At 35.1% G+C, this 20,245-nt stretch overlaps 1 protein-coding gene across 9 annotated transcripts in view; it reads right to left on the bottom strand.

Annotated features, from left to right (window-relative positions):
* Positions 1–622: 622 nt before the first annotated feature.
* LOC150106162 (oxysterol-binding protein-related protein 8-like) overlaps positions 623–20,245 on the bottom strand; it is a 387,947-nt gene continuing 368,324 nt past the window's right edge. For all 9 annotated transcript variants that reach the window (XM_090394505.1, XM_090394508.1, XM_090394504.1 and 6 more), the window contains 3 exons: positions 11,315–11,500; positions 2,044–2,333; positions 623–1,792 (listed from right to left, as the gene is read on the bottom strand). In XM_090394505.1, coding sequence (XP_090250631.1) covers positions 1,551–1,792; positions 2,044–2,333; positions 11,315–11,500 — 718 coding nt within the window. In that variant the 3' untranslated portion in view covers positions 623–1,550. The remainder of the gene's footprint in view (positions 1,793–2,043; positions 2,334–11,314; positions 11,501–20,245) is intronic.

Raw genomic sequence — 20,245 nt, 5'->3', positions numbered from 1 at the left:
AAAGTGATTAAATGAAGTAGTAAAATTTTTTTACTACTCATCTTTGGAAAATATAAAGACTAGTACTTTCATAAAAAACTTATTGTTTAATACTGACCATATACAAATATTTGTATATGGTCAGTATTAAACAATAAGTTTTTTATGCTTAATTTTCAAACGACCAAATATGTTTAATTTGACTAGTACTTTCATTAAATGATGAAATATAACTGATAGTAATTTCTGAAACATGCACATATGTGCACAACATGTGTGTGCGCATGCACGTGACAATTTTCTCTACAGGCATACGATAAATTAACAGTTACAAATAGTGCAGTTCTCTTAGTTGGTGTAATTCAATATATGAAAGGAGTTTTTTTTTTTTTTTAACCTGCCTTTTCCCATTTTACAAACAGTTTTTATCTACAAAGATCATGGCAAGTGTATTTAGCTGGTTGGGAATTTGTACCTCTGAATGGCTCATAGTCCCACGCAATCTTTTGGAGGTGGAACTAAAATAAAAAGTATCCCAAAATTTTAAATGTATTTGTGAAATTTCAAGTACAAAATATATCATATATTTTGATATAGAGGATTCAAAATTATAGCAAGATAATAAGTTTGGCTATGCAACATATCACACAAAAAAAATCTTTTATTGAAAGCAAAATAAATGAGTAAAAATGAAAAGTTTCAAAAATTCCTATAATTATTTACAGCCTCAGCACACATGATACAGATATGAGGTCACAGTGCTTAACTAACAATGCTTCATCCATGCACAGCGTGTGCATGACAATATCTCAGAAGCTACAAGAAATAAATATGAGAATTATAGGTAAGCCTAAACAAAGTGATTGCTTCATTTGAATGAGATTTTTAGATAAAGGTGGCAGTAATTCTACATAATCACTACTATTAACAAGTTTATAAAGTGTGTAAGTTCAGCAAATTACCATCTATATTGCATACATAGGAGTGATTTGGCAAAAAATAACATATTTAAACAGCTTTCATGTCAAGGTTGGCACATGTTATGGGAGCATGTATGAAGTGATACAAGATCATTTAATCACACTGATACCTCTCTGTAATTAAATAAAATGACAATAGAATTAAATGACAGAAGACTTGCCATATAAATGGACTAAATTAAACAAAGAAGAAACAGAACTATTTGTGCATACAGCATCACTATATACATAGAATTCTGTACAAAAGGCGTTCAAGTTCACATATAATTCAAATTTTTTGAGAGCTACAAAAATGCTTCTAATACAGTAGTTTTTTCTGCTTTCTCAAAAGTTTAGTACAATTTCTCACATGAAAATAACATTGCATGTCACACCTGCTTCTCTGTACATAAGATATACAACCCTGAAGTATGTAAAAATTTACATCTGGAATGGATTTGATTTTGTTTAGAGGATGACTTTATTAGTCTTTGTATAGTGTTTGTTTCTAAGCAATATATACATAAATTTTGTCATATATAAATACCTCCAAAAACACTTTGATCTGGAAATTAATTTCAATGTAGAACTGATCCAACATAAACTGATCAGTCATAGCAGCCAATGGAGTAATAACTGAACTAGTATAACTGCAGCAATAATACTAAGATCCCCTCGTTGAGCTAGTTGCTCCTGTAACCGCCGCTGTTGGGCCATGATGCTTTCAAGATGACGTTGCACTGTGTGTAGAGTAGAATTAGTTTCCCGCTGCAATAGCTCCAGTGGTTCAAGTGCACGCTGTAATGCTGCCACAGTAACACCAGAACTACATGAGTGATATTTTTTGGGGGGGCCTAGAATTAAATTTAAACAACTGTTATCACTATAGAATAATAATTCACAGGATTCAGTAAAATCAAGTTTTAGTTTGCAAAACTGCAGGAGTGTAATCCAGAAGTGGCTAAGGAAAATCCTGCTAAGAGTACATCAATACTTTTATGTCTACATCACATATTATTGTCCCTGAATATGTTTAAAAATAATTTATCCATCCTACACAACTTTACAAGTTTCATAAGCCGTGTTAAAAAAATAAATTATTTACCATCACTCTCAGTAGAATCACTGCCATGAATGACCTCTGCATCAGGAGAAGAACTTTCACTGCCAAGCATCATTATGCTACTCCTACGAATCCCCTGCTTCAAGCATCCTACCGACCGTGGAATGATTCTATCAACATTTATATGTCTCAGCAGCTCTCCTTTACTGGCATCTTCCAAGCTTAGTATGCTTCCTGTTCTTACAGCTGGAGCTTTGTGTCGAGTTTTGGTTTGCACCACATAATTATTTTCATACTGAACTACATCTGTTCGTGGGTCCCAAGGTCTGGAACTATACAAAATTTGATAATTTTCAGATTGATAAGGTTTAGCATGTGTAAAAATTAAATCAAGTTAATTTTGTATGACTATCTGAATTTAAGAATTACTTACAGAAACAATTTAACAGATACATATAATTGAAAAATAATCAATCATCTTGGGATTAATGAAATAAAACTCATAGCTAAAATTAATTAAAATGAATAATCTTCAAATATTTCAACTTCTAAGGTACCTGTCTTATTTAAAATTGGACAGTCCTATTTTCATAAAAATTGTCCAGTTTTTCAATATCTGATTCATGAAAATATTCATATAACACACAACTGTTGCAGAAATAGAATATTATTATATTTGGTTGTAAATTATATATGAATTTATTTCTCTTTTCAAAATGCAAGGCCTTTTTCTTCTAAACCTAAGAGTCGACAATGGTTGGCTCTTACACTTAAAAGGAAAAAGTTCTGTGTGCTAAGGAAGAATGGCATGAAAGACAGTCATGTGAAAGAGGTAATGAATGAGAAGGTGCCCAAAGTTTGTTTTCCTGGAGCAAGTGACTGAGGCACTAGATATGAGGAGCAAGCAAGAGTTGATAGTGAGAGTAGGAACAAATAAGTTAGCTGGAAACAAGGAGAATGTAAAGGTTGTTGAGGAAAGTAAAGGATAATGGAGGGGTAGGATTTGATTAAGGATTTAGTGGTGCAATGATAGTTAAGGTCATAACAGTACACAAAGTAATAATTATTTAATAAATAAAGCAACAGCATAAACAGGTATAGAAATGAGGATTAAAAAAAAACAAGTGTAAAGAAGTTAATAAAAAAAACAAATAAAACTAGCCATGTATTAAAATACTATATACAATAATTACATTCTCTAAATAAAAATAATATATATAATATGTGTATGATCTATATATACAGTGATAAATACTGATATTCTGTAAAAATTTAAACACAAAAGAAACATGTCGAACCTGATAAAACCTGCCTGAGTGTACAGGGCTCAGACAGATTAAAGACTAAAATTGTGACAAGATTCACTGAAAATACGTGGGCAGTTGATTAAAATGTGAATGATGGTTAATCTAGTGCCGAAGATTCACATGCAAGTATGTCATTACCCCTCAATAGGGAAAGAGTGTGTGTCAATGCAGAGCTGAGCCAAAACAACTTCCTATTTATAGTCTAGACTAGATGGCTACAATTTGATGGAGCCTGTTGTTTGTGTTAGATCCTGAATGGAGAACTTTACAAGCAAATTCTTTATTCAGGATTTAATACTAAATATTACTAATTAAGGAGATACCTGCACATAATTATAAAAAATGTCCTTGTGATAATATGTATTCTATATGTACTATATACTGAAGTTTATTCCTGCATAACTGAATTCAGAAGCAGAGAATTTTGTAAGGGAATTGTTAAATTATTTGTAAATCCCATTAAGCTATCTAGTACATTACGAAATTTCCAAACAGATAATAAATAGTAATCCAAAATAATCATATGTAATCTGTATGTGTCAAGCGTAGCAACGGAGGCTGTACCTACGTGGAAAGTGACATCAGAACGACTACCTGGAATATGGTAACCTAACAGATTAGGGAGAGTGTGGGATCACCCAAAGGGCATGAACTGTGAGGTTCGTGCGGGAAAAAAAAAAAAAAAAAAAAAAAAAAAAAAAAAAACATCGAATAGAGGGCACATGAAAGGGTGAATAAAAGGACGATGCATGCCATATTACAGGCTTTTTTCTTCATTGGTTCCTAGATTCCAGCTTTGGGAAGTTTGGTCGGGTGATTTGTGAGAGAGCGGTGAGTCGATTACAACGATGTCGGACGGCAGGGCCTATTCCTGAGAATGCTTGAAGATTTCCAAGCGAAGCTGATCGTGATATGATGGCCTATGCAGAATCGAGCCTTCGCTAGAAGTCCCATCGTGGAGAATGGAGGAAGTTTCCTGTGGAGCAGTAGAAAACACGCCAAAGTCCGGAGGTGATTCGAGGACAGCGTAGTGCATCGCCAGGCACAGAGACAGCTGATAGATATACAGGAGGGTAACCCAAAATTACATGTGAAAGCGTCAAGATAGTCGCTTTCTTGCTTTTAATGAGAATTTGATTGAATTAGTTAAACCCCATGGAACAAAGAAAAATTGTTGATAGGCAGTATTTTGATTGAGAATGACTAGGCTTGACTAATGAGATTTAGAATTAAGATAGCTGTTGATAGTGTATTTATGAAAGTGTTTAATGTGCATTCAATGAATGATTTGTAGAAAGGAATTATAACCTAGTAGTGCTATGCTTACACTCAATCTTATCTTTTTGTATTTGAAAGATTTAGCTTACTTAATTTCATTGACGTGATTCAGTATGAACCCTAACTTAGCGCGAGTTTTGTCCTATTAAATAATTGAATTTTCTTAACTGTAAATGTTTTGTGCTCTTCCAATAAATGTTTTATACCTTATACCTGAGTTTATGCCCGATTACGAATTCAAACCACCACTTATAAAATAGAACCTTTTGGCGGGAAGGAATTTAGATATTATTGCTTAAGTGAGATTCAGGTCACGACTGCTAACTGAATCTACACGAAGCTAGAGTAAGATTAAATATTGTGTGTATCCCTTTTGAATTTAGAATTATTTCCCTGAACAAGAGTTTCTTCTGTTATAGGATATTGGCTGGCGGAGCATAATATAAATTTTGCCAATATCCGAAAAGGAAATAGTACTGAATTAATATTTAAAAGGCACAACAGTAGATTAGATAGTGGTTTAATTAGAGATAGAACAAAGTAAAATATACAGATTGCAACGACGTAACATTTGTCTCTTTATTCCATGACTGCCAGTGGGATAATAGTTTGTATTATGATCTGCCTAGTGTAGGGGACAGGCAGAATTGGTGGAAATTTGAGAAATGAGCTGACCTAGTTGCAGTATCTGCAGCCTCATTTCCTTTAATCTCAACATGGATTGGGATCCAACAAAAGTGCACACAAAATAGAGAAAAATGTGAAATATCACAGAGAGAGATTTATACCAAGGAAATAAAAACTTACACACGAAAAGCATTTAAAGAAGGCAAAAAACAGAAATTATGAATCAAATGAGATCAAAGGAATCTACAAGAGTTCTATGAGAATGTTAATCAGAAAAGAGATTTTACAAGAAGTAAAAAAGTTATATAAGCAAAGTGGATATTAAATCCAGCATTATTTCAAAGCTAAATGTAGAAACTATGAAAATTTTGTAAGATAAGATAACCAGAGAGCTTACGGGAATACACTCCCCGGCATTCATGAGTTGCCTTAGTGCGGATGACTTAAAAAATGCATAGGTGTCGCCCAAGTGTCTATATATTCACCTTTTATTAGTCCATTTTGATAAGGTTTCACTGGCCTGACAGCTGTTTCAAACTGATTGGTTCTATTCAGAGAACAAAAACTCTCATTCAGTGCTAAGGAACTTGAAATGTTAGAGAAATGTATTTTTCGTAAGTGATTCCAAACTCTCCTAGAAAATCATCTAGATGATGTCTTCTAGACATTACAAGACATCCAAGTTTGCTACTTTATTTCTTCACAAAAAGAGCTTCCTTCAAACACAGTTTGCTTAGCACAACCATTTGCCTTTATTCCTGTTGAGTGCTACTACGTGACCCTTTGAGCATGATTCGAAAATATGAATGCATACCTGCTTTCTACTCAAAATCATGAGTTATACAAATTACCACAAGCTAATTCATCTAAATTTATGGTTTTAATCTTCAGAAATAATGTTAGTCCTTGGGTTTTTGACACCAATGCATATGTATAGAATTTCTGTGACTTGTCAATTAATGTTGACTGGTTTGTGCAACACGAAAGACTATTTTTATTTTATTTTATGTTAAGTGTAATGTATTTCAACATTACTGTTTGCATGACACCTGTTTCCAAATGAACTACATATTTTGTATATCTGGTTTCTCAAAACAGAAATGTAATCCTGTTAACAGGTGTTAATATATATATATATATATATATATTTTTTTTTTTTTTTTTTTTTTCGTGGTAAAATGATTTCATTTGACATGTTGCACTTTTAGATGAAGATGTCTCTCTGCAAGCACATCACTTACTGTAATAGTCAACACAGGCAGTGAAAAAAAAGATTTGTGGATAATGCCATCAGTTTCCCTCCATCCCAAATAACTGCAGTTTGAGGCCAGGGTAGGTGAGGTGTTCTCTTTAAGTACCAGTTATACTCTAAAGAATATTATTATTATTATTATTATTATTTTTTTTTTAAATAACGAAACCTGTGGTGCGTTCATAATTAGAAGAAACACACGTATAAACCACAGTGAAAATTATTTAATTGTAAATATTTCATCCTAAGTATCTTAGGACATCATCCGTAACAGTATTTAAACAAAATTAGGAATAACATACAGTTAGGGCGCATGATTACAATAGAATCTCATGAAAACGTGCATAAAGTGCTAAAGTATTACACACACACACACACACACACACACAAAAAAAAAAAAAAAAAAAAAAAAACGTTAATTATTTAACACAATTTTGTATGAAAATTTCCCATACGATAATACAGCCATCCTAAATGGATATAATCTCAAAACAACTCAAAAAATCATCAGTCACTTCTGCATACATCAAACCAGACAGGAAGAAGTGCATAGGATTCCCATACCTTACGTTAAAGGCATCTCAGAACGTCTTTCTAAAATTATGAAGAAATACAATTTTGCCACTACTTACAAACCTATCAACCAAATTTACAACTTATTACCTTCTCCTAAGGACAAATTCTCACCCTTGTTGTTACCTGGTGTTTATGAGATTCCATGCTCATGCAAATTATCTTACTTTGGACAGACAGTAGGTCTGTTCAGAAACGCATCTCGGAACATCAAGACCACATTCGTCTTCTTAAACCGCAGAAATCTGGCCTCTCTCAACACGGAATTGAAAATCCAAACCATAGGATCCATTGGGAAAAGGCTAAACTTTTACATAGATCTTTATTTAAACATGAACGTTTATACAAAGAAAGTTCTGAAGCCCTACTACACAGACCAAACCTAAACCGCAACGGCGTTCTGACTATTCCTAAAGTATGGGAAATTATCATACAAAATTGTGTTAAATAATTAACGTTTTTTTTTTTTTTTTGTACTACTTTAGCAGGTTATGCACGTTTTCATGAGATTCTATTGTAATCATGCGCCCTAACTGTATGTTATTCCTAATTTTGTTTAAATACTGTACTGATGATGTCCTAAGATACTTAGGATGAAATATCATCATCATCATCAAATTCCTGCCATGTACCCTCAAGGGGTGTACAGGATATGACAGTACTACATGAAAAAATTACATCATTACTAACTTCCTATCTACAATTTTCCTCCAAATCAGTCTGTTACTTGTCAAGACTTCAACATTATCAGATCTTATATTTCTATCGTCTAAGGCACTTTGTACCGTATCAATCCACCTATATCTTGGTCTTCCTCTGGGTCGTTTTCCTGCCAACCTGGCAGAGAACACTTGTTTTGCTAATCTTTCCTCTCCCATTCTATTCAAGTGACCATACCACCTGAGATTAGCTCTGCTAACGCATTCCTGGATGCTGACAATGTCAAGTTCTTTCCTAATATCCTCATTTTAAATATGATATTGCCATTGATGCCATCTGTTCACGCCTCTAATCTTTCTCAGGACTCTCATATCTGCGGTCTCTAGTCTTTGGTCAAGTGTTTTACTTCTGACCCAGCTCTCAGATCCATAAGTTAAAATTGGTTTGAACACAGTCTTGTATACAGCTAATTTAGTGTTCCGACTAATTTCTTTCTTATTCCATATGAATTTATTCAATTGACTTCCCACGATACCAGCTTTGCTGATTCTGTTGTCTATTTCTATATTTAGTTTACCATCTTCAGTAAAAATTGTGCCTAAGTAGCTGAAATGTTTTACTTGTTCCACAGGTTCTCCATTCACAACACAGTTGACATTTTCAATGATTCTGCCTATTTTCATTGTCTTTGTCTTTTTATTGCTGACCTTCATACCATATCTATTACAACAGCTATTCAATTTAGTCAGAGAATCTTGCAGACTTGTAGCGGATTTATTTAGAAGTATAACATCATCCGCATAAAGCAAAGAGCTGACATTAACATCTCCAATTTTGATATCAGGTTTAATACCACATTCCTTCATAATGTGATCCATATAGATAATGAATAACAGAAGGAATAATGTACATCCTTGTCTCACACCAGATTTAACATTAAACCATCTTCCTGTACTTCCTTCAATTCTAACTGCTGACTCACAACTCAAATAAAGACTAAGTATTGCTTGATATAATGCCCCATTGACACCATATAACTGCAGCGTATTGAATAGCTTCTCTCTTGGCACCTTGTCATATGCCTTTTCCAAATCGACAAAACTTAAATACAGATCTTTGTTATATTCCCATGCTTTCTCGACTATTTGTCGTAAAGTGAAGATCTGATCCTGACAGCCTCTATTTGGCCTGAATCCAGCTTGTTCTTCACCAAGCTTTTCTTCCACAATTCTTCTCAACCGTTTCTCAAGTATACTTGCATAGATCTTGCCAGGAACACTCAGTAGGGAAATACCTCTGTAATTCTCACATTCAGTTTTATTTCCCTTTTTATATATGGGTACTATGAGAGCTCTACTCCAATCATCGGGAATTCGTCCCTCTGTCCTGGCTTTCTGAACTATGCAGTGCAGCCACTGTAAGACTCTTATACTACCATCCTGACTGCATGCCTGGTCAGTGTTTTTTTATCACTGTGCTCTCATCACTGCTTGTTTCATTTAGCAGTTTTTCAAAGTAATTACTCCATACTTCAAGGATATCTTTTTCTCCTGTTTTCATTTCACCTTTATCATCTCTAATTCCTTTTACAGCACTCTTTCCTCCATTCCTAAGCTTCTTCAACAACCTCCAGAATATTTTGCCACCTTCTTGATATTTATTTTCTATATTCTTGCCAAAGTCCTCCCATGACTTTTGTTTAGCTAGTTTTACACACTGTTTAGCTTTCTTACATTTGTCTCTGTATTCTGTAAGAGTAAAAGCTGACTTATTTGCCAGGAACTTTTGATATGCTTTCTTCTTTTCCTTCACTGCCTCTTTAACTTCCTGTGTCCACCAGGGAGTTCTGATTTTTTTATCTTTGCACACAACCTCACCACATGCCTCTCTGGCAGAATCAATCAATGTTTCCTTCAGAGTTTGCCACTGAATCTCCAAGGTTTGATTCCTGTTCTCAAACTCTTTCATTTTCTTTTCAATAATATTTCTGTATTTTAGTCTACAGTTCACATCTGAGAGCTGCTCAACTTTTATTCGCTTTAAAACTTTCTTACATGTTATTCTTTTCAGTATGAAATTCAATTTTATCCTGCTCAAGACTAAATAGTGATCACTTCCAATTTCAAATCCTCTGTACACTCTGGTGTCCTGCACCAGGGAGAAAACATCACTATCAACAATAACATAGTCAATGAGACTTTTCTTATTCCTAGCCTCTTCTCTCCATGTGAATTTGTGCACATTTTTATGTTGGAACATGGTGTTAGTAATAACCAGTCCATGTCCTGAGCAGAAATCCAACAGATATTTTCCATTATTATTAGCTTTGCTCTTTTCTCCAAATTTTCCCAAAATATTTTTGTATGTCTCACAATCATTTCCTACTCTACTATTTAGATCCCCAACAAGGACCAACTTTTCCTTTTTCATTGTGTCAGTTGCTTTTTCTAAAGCCTCAAAAAATTCCTCCACTTCTACCTTAGTAGAACCTTCTGTGGGACCATAGGCACAAATAAGTCTCATTGTCCAGTTCCCCATTCTCATATTTGCCCACATTACTCTACTTGAGACTGACTGCCATTCAAGAAGATTAGCCTCGTATTTTGTGTTGAATACTATGGCTACTCCTTCTTTTCCTTGATTGTCATTGCCTGAATATAACATTTTGTATTTATTGCTCAGAAAGATCTCACCAGTTTTGGTCTTTTTTGTTTCAGTCACCCCTATTATGTCGATCTGGTACTTATCTAATTCCTCAGCTAGCTCCATTTCTTTGCCATTCAGGCTTCTTACGTTGATAGTACCGATCTTTAACTCTGGTGATGTTGAGTTGGGGTTTGTTTTCAGATTTGTTCCAGTAGCTGACTTTTCGCTGTTCGCCCTGGTTCCCTGGCGAAAACAACGGGGGCCTTGTTTATCCAGGCGACGCCCCAGCCGGCATGAAATTTTTTCATGTTGTACCATCATTTTTTATTTTGGTTTAACCAATAAGAATACAATTTGGTCGGCTAAATCCCAAATTGCCAGCCCATCCTCGTTCGTTCAGTATCAAAGTAGATACCCAACAGGGTGCACCACGAGAAGGTGAGGATTGGACATTAGGTCAGAAGCCCTGGTCGGTTCTCCGCATTCCTTTAAAGGCTATGTGGAGGTCTCCTCTCAGTTATACAGCTTTGACCCTTAAGCAATCCAGGATGAAATATTTACAATTAAATAATTTTCACTGTGGTTTATACGTGTGTTTCTTCTAATAAAGAATATTATGGATATAAAAATGTGTTTGTAGCAGAAGTCATGCAGTAGTATAAAAATGGCAAGTGTGATTGAATAAAGAGATGTGTGAGAGAATGTCTCTTTTCAGACTTGTTTGCAAAAATATATTCAGATGGATAGAAATTGTTTCAAGATTTTCCTAACCAAAGGAAAACAAATTGCAATTCTCATAAAATTAGCTAAGAAATGAACTTCTTTCACTGTAAGGAATTTTGTAATAAACTGCTCCTGGTATTTTAATCTTCTCTTCAACACCTATAGAAGGCTTTAGTGAAATTGTTAAGAAAAAATTAAGTCAATCATAACTTCTTTTATTACCAAACATGTACATATAAATACTTACTCAGCATGCTTATATAACCATTCACCTGTCAACAAATCTTGTGCAAATTGTCTTGGAACCCATTTTTCCAGTTTTACTAGTCTCTCTCTAGTAGTTTTCCTCTGGGCCTCTTCAAGAATTGTTTTCTCTTCTGTTGCTGCAACTTGATCTCCTCGGTGAATAGCTAAGGACACATGCTGCCACAATCTATGAAACAATAAAAACAGATGTCACTTTGAATTTATGCTCAATGAACAAAAAAATTAAGCTTTATGGTAAGGGACTACCTATTTTTTATTAAACTGTAGGCTTCAGATTAATAAATTATTTATTAATTAAAAATTTTAAATTAGAATAATTCAGACATCCCTGAATTATGAAGATCAGGATGAGTTGATATTTAGAGCAAATTTTAAAAGTGAGCCAAAAATTGTGAAGCAATATGAAAGGTGAAAACCAAATACATGAATAATGATATATAAAAAGGTAAGAATTAAAATGATCATCATCATTGGTGTCTCCCCCCCCCCCCTTTTTTTTGGCACATACATGAGTGGTTGGTTAGTCAACTTATAGTACATTAGTACCATGTATGGGAAGTGAATTGGGAAATGAGGAACTTGTTCATATTGAATTTGAAAGCTTGTGCATTGTATTCCTTGAGAAACACATGGGGTTTGACTGTGAAGCAATGTTGGGTGGTAGCTGCAATGGATTTGGTAGAGAGGGGAAAATTATTAATGATAGTTCTGATAACATTTACCATGGAAATATTTATAGAAGATGCATGCAACAGATACTAGATGCCTGTGCAAGAGTGGTTGGAATGAGTTATTAATCAGTCTGCCTGCTCACACCTCTTCAGATGTGAAAGCATTACTCAATGAATGAGTGGATTTGTGATTTGTACAGAGTTAATAGCTGTTTGAGGGTAAAGTAACAAAAGAGGAATCCTAATTTTTTGGATGCTGAGGAAGCAATGGTTGTAATATGCTTATGTGAAGAGTCTTGATATCGAGGCAATCCCAAGAGAGATCTCCTCTTGCCTAGTAGTTTTGGTGTTGTCAAAGATAAGTCTAGGATAAAATGATTGTTTTGTGTGGGAAATAAGACAGAACCATGTTTTGCAGGGGGTGAAATTGACAAGGTTATTCGAGCCCCAATGAAGAATACATTGCAGATAGAATCAAAATTTTTTTATTATTATTATTCCTGACAAATTTGGGCTTGCAGAGGTTGTTACTTTGAGTTGTGATGGTTTGTCAAGAGAGAGAAGGATGAATGTAATGTACTGTGTAGTGTAATGTTGACAAAACTTTGTATTGGATTGGTGGTCAACTGAAGTGGTTAACAGGACAGAATCTTGTGGAACCCCAGCATCAGCTGCATAGAAGACAGGAAACCATGAATCATCACATGTAATGTATGTCCAGTGAGAAAACTGGAGACCCAGTGCAGAAGTCATGAGACAGATGGAAGCTTACTTAATAGGCCCTTGTGCTAGACCTGGTTGAAAGCCTTGGAGATATCTATTAGTGCATTCACTTGGGATTCACCAAACTTTTCCATAGCACTTATCCAGAGGTATGTGACAAAGATGAGCAGATACCCTGTTGAATGGTGTTGGCAGAATCCATACTGGCAACTGGAAGTCGTTTATTAGCTGAGTACTTTCAAGATAGCATAAAAGTTGGCTGTAATAAAAGTAATGATTCTCTCCATTACTTTGGAGAAGACCGAAGTGAGAGATCATAGATAGTTTGAGGGTGAGGATCTGTCACCCTTCTTGGGAATAGGTTGGACATGGGCAAATTTCTATGGTGTAGGGTAGATGACGATGGAGTAAGATAACATAGAGAGGCAACACAGTACAGGAGTCAATGTTGATGCTCTTTTCACCATTCTCACTTCTTGGTGATTCTAATCCTGCAAACTCTTTCATATCATTCCTTTACATCATCTATCCATTTTCATCTGTTTATGCTGACTGTACCAAGCATAAAGGTTTGATCTTTCCACTGTTATCAATCCTGCAGATATGGCTAAAAAGCTTAAGTTTTCTTTGAATTATTTTTTTCATTAGATTCTCTATAGAGTTTACTTTTTTATACAGTTCTTCATTTGTAACCTTTTGAACTTATCTGTTTCATAGAACCTTCCTATAATATGATCTTTCAAAAGCCAGTATTCATCTCACATTCTTTAACCATTGTCCATGTCTTTCAACCATCAAATGCTTGTGAACATGCATGTTTCCAGTAGTTTCAAGCTTTATGGAAAGAGTCATTGATATACTTTTCCATATTTTGTCCACTGCCTATAGGTTTACAATTTCTTTAAATATCTGAGATCTTTTATTTTCCTACAGTCTAAATCAGGAATCATGTTGCATCCTAGAATGTGAAATTCATAACCTCTTCTAACTCATGTTCTTCACCCTTTTGCTTTTTCATCCTCTTTCTGAATATCGCTGTTTTAGTTTTTTTTATTTTCATTATCATCCCACATTCATCTTCATTAATTTGCAGATGTATGTCATCTGCAAATTGTAAATTATTGATTTTTCTACTCTGAATTGAAATTCCCCCTTTATATTATCCTATAAGACATTTGCTGTTCTTTCCAAAGAGGCATTTGACCAGGAGATATTGGGTCTCCTGGTCAAATGCCTTTTGTTGTTGGGAACCATCTTCCTGTTTTTCCACAATTTTTTTTTACAGCAGCCCCTGCATTATCACTGATATTCTGCAATAGACATATTAGAACTGTACTGTACTGCATACCAAATATTAATTTGGTATGAGTATGCAAGATACTCTTCTGAATCCTGCTGGAATGATGAGGATGTCTGTCTTATAATTCTCCTATCCTATGAACATGTTACTGAGGCATGATCTACCCTTCACAAAACCATGCTGTCCCCCATACAGTATCCCATTTTCATCTATCCAATCCTGTATTTTCTTGACTATTTTTTCCAAGACCATGACAACGATTCCTGATTTGTTGATCGGTCGATAATTTACAAGAGCAGTCTTTGAACCTCCTTTATGCAGTGGAACTATTTTCCCCTCTTTCCACCCCCCTTGGGACTAACCCAGACCGAGACTCAAATTAAACAAAATGGTCAAGGGCACTGACAATTCTTAAGCCACTTCACATACGACACGAGCTGGTATAAAATCCCACAGATGTATTGACATTGAGGTTTTGTAATAGACTATTCACCTCCACTTCATTCACCACAATTCCTGTACAAGCTGTTGGTTCCTTCATTCCTGCAAGAGTATGTCACCACCTGTGGATGATATACTCTTGCAAAGTGCTCGCTCAGTAATTCCACTATATCAACTGATTCGATTACATCCCTACCATCGGCATTCCTTAAAATCATTCTGCCATATACATTTTTTCTTTTATTTGCAACATATCGAAAAAACTGTTTGGGATTCTCTTTAGCTTGCATGGCTAATTCCCTTTCATAATCTGCTTTTGCTTTTCTTACCACACTCATTACCCTTCTGGTCTGCGCTTTATACCGTTCGTGTACCTGCAGGTCACCTTTCTCCTTAAATTCCCTCCACAGTTGTTTCTTTTTTTGCAGCTCAAGCTTAATGGTGTTGTTTATTCATTTAACTACTACTTGATTTATTATTCGGACTCTAGGTATAGTCAGCCATTGCTTCCTGCAAACACTTGTTAACTGCCTCCCATGCACTATCAACATCCAGCCCTTGCAGTTTTACATGCCATGGCACTGAACCAATCAAACTCCTAAGATTGTCATACTTACCAGCCCGATAATTCCACATGTACCCTGTCTTAATTGTAAATTCCACACCTTTAGCCACCTCCCAAGGTCAAGACCCTATGATCACTCTCACCAATAGGTGGAAACATGGTCATATTCGTTACAGCCAAATTCTCAGATGCAATTACCAGGTCAAGCACTCTCTGACCGGTAGTATTTTCCATTACATGCTGTCGCAGATAGTTATCCCTTAATAACTGCATAAAATCCAATTCCTTCCTCCCATGTATCCTCTCCTCCTTCCAATCACTGTTACCATAGTTGAAATCTCCCATAATAATTATCCTCCTTCCACTCATTTCTTCTTTTTGCTTATGCATACTATCTTCACCATCTATTCCATCACCTGGTCTATAGCAGCACCCAACTGTATATTTTGTTCTGCTAGTCTCAATCTCATACCAAATAGCCTCAAATGTGTCTTTTCTCTATCCTGCAGTTCCACTTCTATTCTCCTTGGCTGCAGCTCATCAGCTATCATCAATAACACTCTTCCCCACATTTTATTCTCCCTGTCACTCCAGAACACACCATACCCCTCACATTCAATCCCACTAGCTATATCACCTTCTGTCAGTCATGTTTCACTAATAACCTGTGGCCTGGAAGTATCAACCAAGGCCAAAAATTCTTCCTTCTTGTTCCTAATACTTCTGGCATTAGTATACACGAATTGCAGAAGCCCATTTGTTCCATCCCTATTTTGATGCCTTATACTAACTATTCCATTCTGAATTGTTGTCCTTCGTACTCTCTCGGGCATATTACACACATTTATACAATCAACTGTCTCCCTAAAGTCTGTATATGTACTCCCCCCCCACCTTAATCCACTTCCACTTCATTCAACAACACCTTTTCCTTCCGTACACCAAATCCATTCAAATGTAAACCATCCATCTTATATAAATCCTTTCGCCCATCGAACTCACTCCACAAATTCCACACCACTCCTCCTGTATAATCCACACATAAAATCATTAGCAATTTTGGCCCTCCCTCCTATACTCTTCACTGTCATATCGCACCAACAGGCTCACCATCCTAACTCTGTGACTCTTCTCTTTAGCTATCTTAAGTAATTCCTTCAAATCCTCTCTCATAGCCATTTTGTCTCCTTTCAAATCATTCATTCCTGCTACTACTATCAATTCTTTCACCCTCTGCTTTTGCATTCTAATCGACTCACTTACATCCTTAACGTTTGCACCAGGTTGGTACGATTTTGTCAAACTCTCATCTATCACACCTCTTATTTGACCTGAACCCAGCTTGTTCTTCTCCAAGTTTCCCCTTCCACAATTTTTCTTAGCCCTTTGTCCAGTATGCTTGCATAATCTTATTAGGAACACTCAGTAGAAAAATTCAGTTTTATTTCTCTTCTTATAGATGAGTACTATGAGAGCTCTATTCCAAATCATTTGGAATTCGACCCCTGTCCAGACCACCTGAATTATGCCTCAGTCACTGCAAAACTTTTATACCTCCACACCTGAGCATTTCTGGTTGCATATCATCTACTCCAGCTACCTGTCCACATTTCAGGTTTTTGATGACTTTTCTCAACTGAAATATTGATATGTATAACTGGATTTTTCTGGACTATTTCTTCCACTGTTCTGTTACTTCTTGTTCCATTTAATAATTTTCTAAATGTGTGGAGTAATCCAGAGATCTAGAATATCTATCTCCAGTTTTCACGTCACCATTATCATCTCTAATTCCTTTTATAGTATTTTCTCAATTTCCAAACTTTTTCAATACAGGGCAGTTTGTCACCTTCCAGATATATATCATCTTTATATCACATATATCATATGTTTACCAAAGTCGTCCAATTACTTATTTAGCTGCTTTCTCACATTTTGATATGTTTTCTTCTTCTCTATGAGTGCCTCCAAGTTCCTGAGCCCACCATGGAGTTCTGATTTTTCTATCCTTGTAGATGATTTCACACGGGGAAGTCATACTTCCCTGGATGAATCAATCAATGTTTTCTTCGGAGTTTACCAATAAGTCTCCAATGTTTGATTCTTGCCTTCAAATTCTTGCGTTTTTCCTTGAGTAATATTCGTATTCAGGTAGTTACCAACTTTATGAGTTAATTCATTTCTAGTGCAAACTCATAAAGCAATAACTCTATTCTATGGGAAATAAATTTCTGCTTTATGTTAAAACAGGTGTTACATCCTAAACAATGAAATCTGACCATACTAATGTTAAACAAAGGTCAATGAAATGAAAAATGTAGCCTTTAAAATTAAGAAAATTATAATGATACACTATAGTATTACTTCATTTTGGCATACTGTGCAGTATTAATAAGATGAATTTTAAAATGACAGTGAAAATGAAGAACAACCCAACCACTCTGTATATAAAATGTCAATATAGTAACTGCTTTATGTTATGTGAATCAGTGAGATACTCTTATCTGCTTGAATGCACGTAGAGTATAGAGTCTCCTGGCTGTTTTAAATATTTCTTATGCAGCAATTACTGTTCATATTTTTGATTTTTTGTTGATGCTTGTAAAAAAAAAAAAAAAAAAACTCTTAAAGCAGGAACTGCCTGTATCTGACTCAGCAGTTTACCTCTGAAAGCAGTGACATTCTTTTTTTTAAAAAAAAAAACATTCTTGTATATAACCCTTATGTCCTGAACCAGTATGAAGATATTCTATGAACAACAACATAGTCAATGAGGCTTTTCTTATTTATTATGATATGACTTCTCTCCATCTCATTTTTTGCAAGTCTTTATAGTGGAGCATTAAAATTAGTAGTGACTATTCTTCATCCTGAGCAGAAAATCCAGCAGGTTTATTACTTTATGCTGTATATTTACTCATTTGGTTTTTTACTTTCCACACTGTTTAACAATCTTGCATCATTTTTACATTATTATTAGCTTTACTTTTTCTCCAGATTTTCCCAAAGTATTTCCTATGCTACTGTTAAGATCTGCAACAGAGACCAACTCTTTTAGGCCAGCTACCTTCTATAATGACTAAAAATTTTGACACTTCTTCCTTAGTAGAACCTTCTGTTGGACCACAAGCACAAATAAGTCTCATTGCGCAATTCCTATTCTCATGCATGCTCGCATCACTCTGCTTGGCATTCAAAGTGTTTATCCTTCTGTTCAGTGTTGATTACTACAGCTACTTCTTTTTACTCCTGATTATTGCCCGAATATAATATATTGTAATGGATATTTAGAAAATTTCAATTTGTTTCGGCAATACCAATTATGATTACTTGGTATTTCTCTAGTTCTTCTGCCACTTCTTTTCTGTTGATACTTCTTAAGCTGATGGTGCTAATTTTGAATTCAGCTGATTGCGATTTGGAATTTGTGGAGCAAATAAAACTGAATACATCCATTTGCCTTCAAAAAATTTGGGAGGCAATGAATTTAAAGATCATGAAATTAAAACTGTACTAAAGAATGACTAGCCAGCAGTATAAAAGAACAGTGTGCTGGCTCTTTTAGTGGTCATCAGATAAAATATAAAAACTAGTTGTCTTATTTATGATTTTATTCTTACTTTTTTGCTCTATATTTACTAATGTATTTGATTTTTACCTTCCGCATTGTTTCCCAATCTTGTACCATTTTTTGGCTCACTTTTTAAAATTTGTTCAAAGTATCTCAATCATCCAGATCTTCATACTATCTAGGAATACCATTTATTCCTAATTTAGATATCTTAATAAATAAACCATTAATCTTAAGCCTGCAGGCTGGGAAAAAAAGGAGGTAATTCAATTATCATGAAGCTTATGTTTCAGATATTTGTATGTTCAAACTAGTAAAAAACAACATTGCCATTGTGAGTCTACTTAGCTTGACAATATTCAAATAATTTATTATGTGTTTGAAAAATTAAAATATTTTCAGTTTATTAATACTAAACAAACTGAAAATTTGTTTCATCTTGAAGTGGAAATTTCAGCTTTGAAATACTTGATTTTTTATATTGAATCAGGATCTTAAAATTGTCCTAATGCATTCTAGTTTTTCAGAAATCACAAATACATATGAGATGCAGTTACATGTAAACATGATGACATGTAACATATGTCATATGTATTTAAAAATTGACTTCTTTATAAAGTTTTCCATAAAGGCTTCGACTTATACAAAGCTAGCATGTGCATGAGCACCTTTATTCTATGTTTTCTGATTGAACTGTCTGTGTTCTTTACTGAGAACACCAAAGTTAGAAGAAATCTGCATATGAACATAGAATTAACTAACTCTGGCAATCCATTCCACTTATTCACCACTCTCCAAACAAAGAAACTTATTTGCACATCTTTATTTATCTTCCTGGGGTGAACCTTTGTCCTCTTCTCCCTACTCATCATGTGCCAAAATATTTATTTTGTGTCAATCATATAGGATCTCTTTAGTAACTTATAGGTCAACAGTCTCTATTTACAAGTAGACTAGTTGAAGTTACTTTGACTTTGAAAGAGTCAAATGTTGCAAACTCACCTCCTGCCCAAATGGCAGTCGCTCCTTCTGATCTCCTGCCAAGGCCATTAGGTGCAACTTCTACACACCCAGGTTTCCACCACTCACATCCAGATGGTAGTGTAGTCACCTTGCCAAAAGACAAGACCAACTTCTGGCAATGCTCTTTTTTACCATTTTCTGCATTGATGGCAAAGTTCCTTCCACTTCACAAAGAATGGCTCCCTTCATGTTTCCCATGGTCTTCTGACAAAAAGAAATCCAAAGAATCCTTAATAACTTGAACACAAAGAAGGCATCCGGTCCTTATGGTATCCCACCTATTGGGTTAAAAAATTGTGCTCCAGAACTAACATCTATCTTGTACTGACTCTTTGATCAATCCTATTCAACTGACATCTACTCTACAACATGGAAACAGGTCCACGTCCAGCCCATCCAAATGAATGGTAGTTCATTGGTTGACTTTTATCATCTTTTTTTGCTCTCACTTTTGTTTGCTCAAAAATCATGGAGAAGGTCATCGACAACCAACTCTCAAAGCACTTAGAGACATAACTAATAAGTGACCAGCAGTATGGATTCCACCACTTGCATCTACAGCTAACCTTCTTGCTTTCAACATCCACCTATGGACTCAGTTCATGGAGAAACTCACA

The sequence above is a fragment of the Typopeltis vanoorti genome, chromosome 6, assembly GCF_054136105.1.
Source record: "Typopeltis vanoorti isolate ZY-2024b chromosome 6, IOZ_Tvanoo_1.0, whole genome shotgun sequence".
In the NCBI taxonomy this organism is placed as follows: Eukaryota; Metazoa; Arthropoda; class Arachnida; order Uropygi; family Thelyphonidae; genus Typopeltis; species Typopeltis vanoorti.
This window is presented reverse-complemented; position numbering and strand designations above follow the sequence as displayed.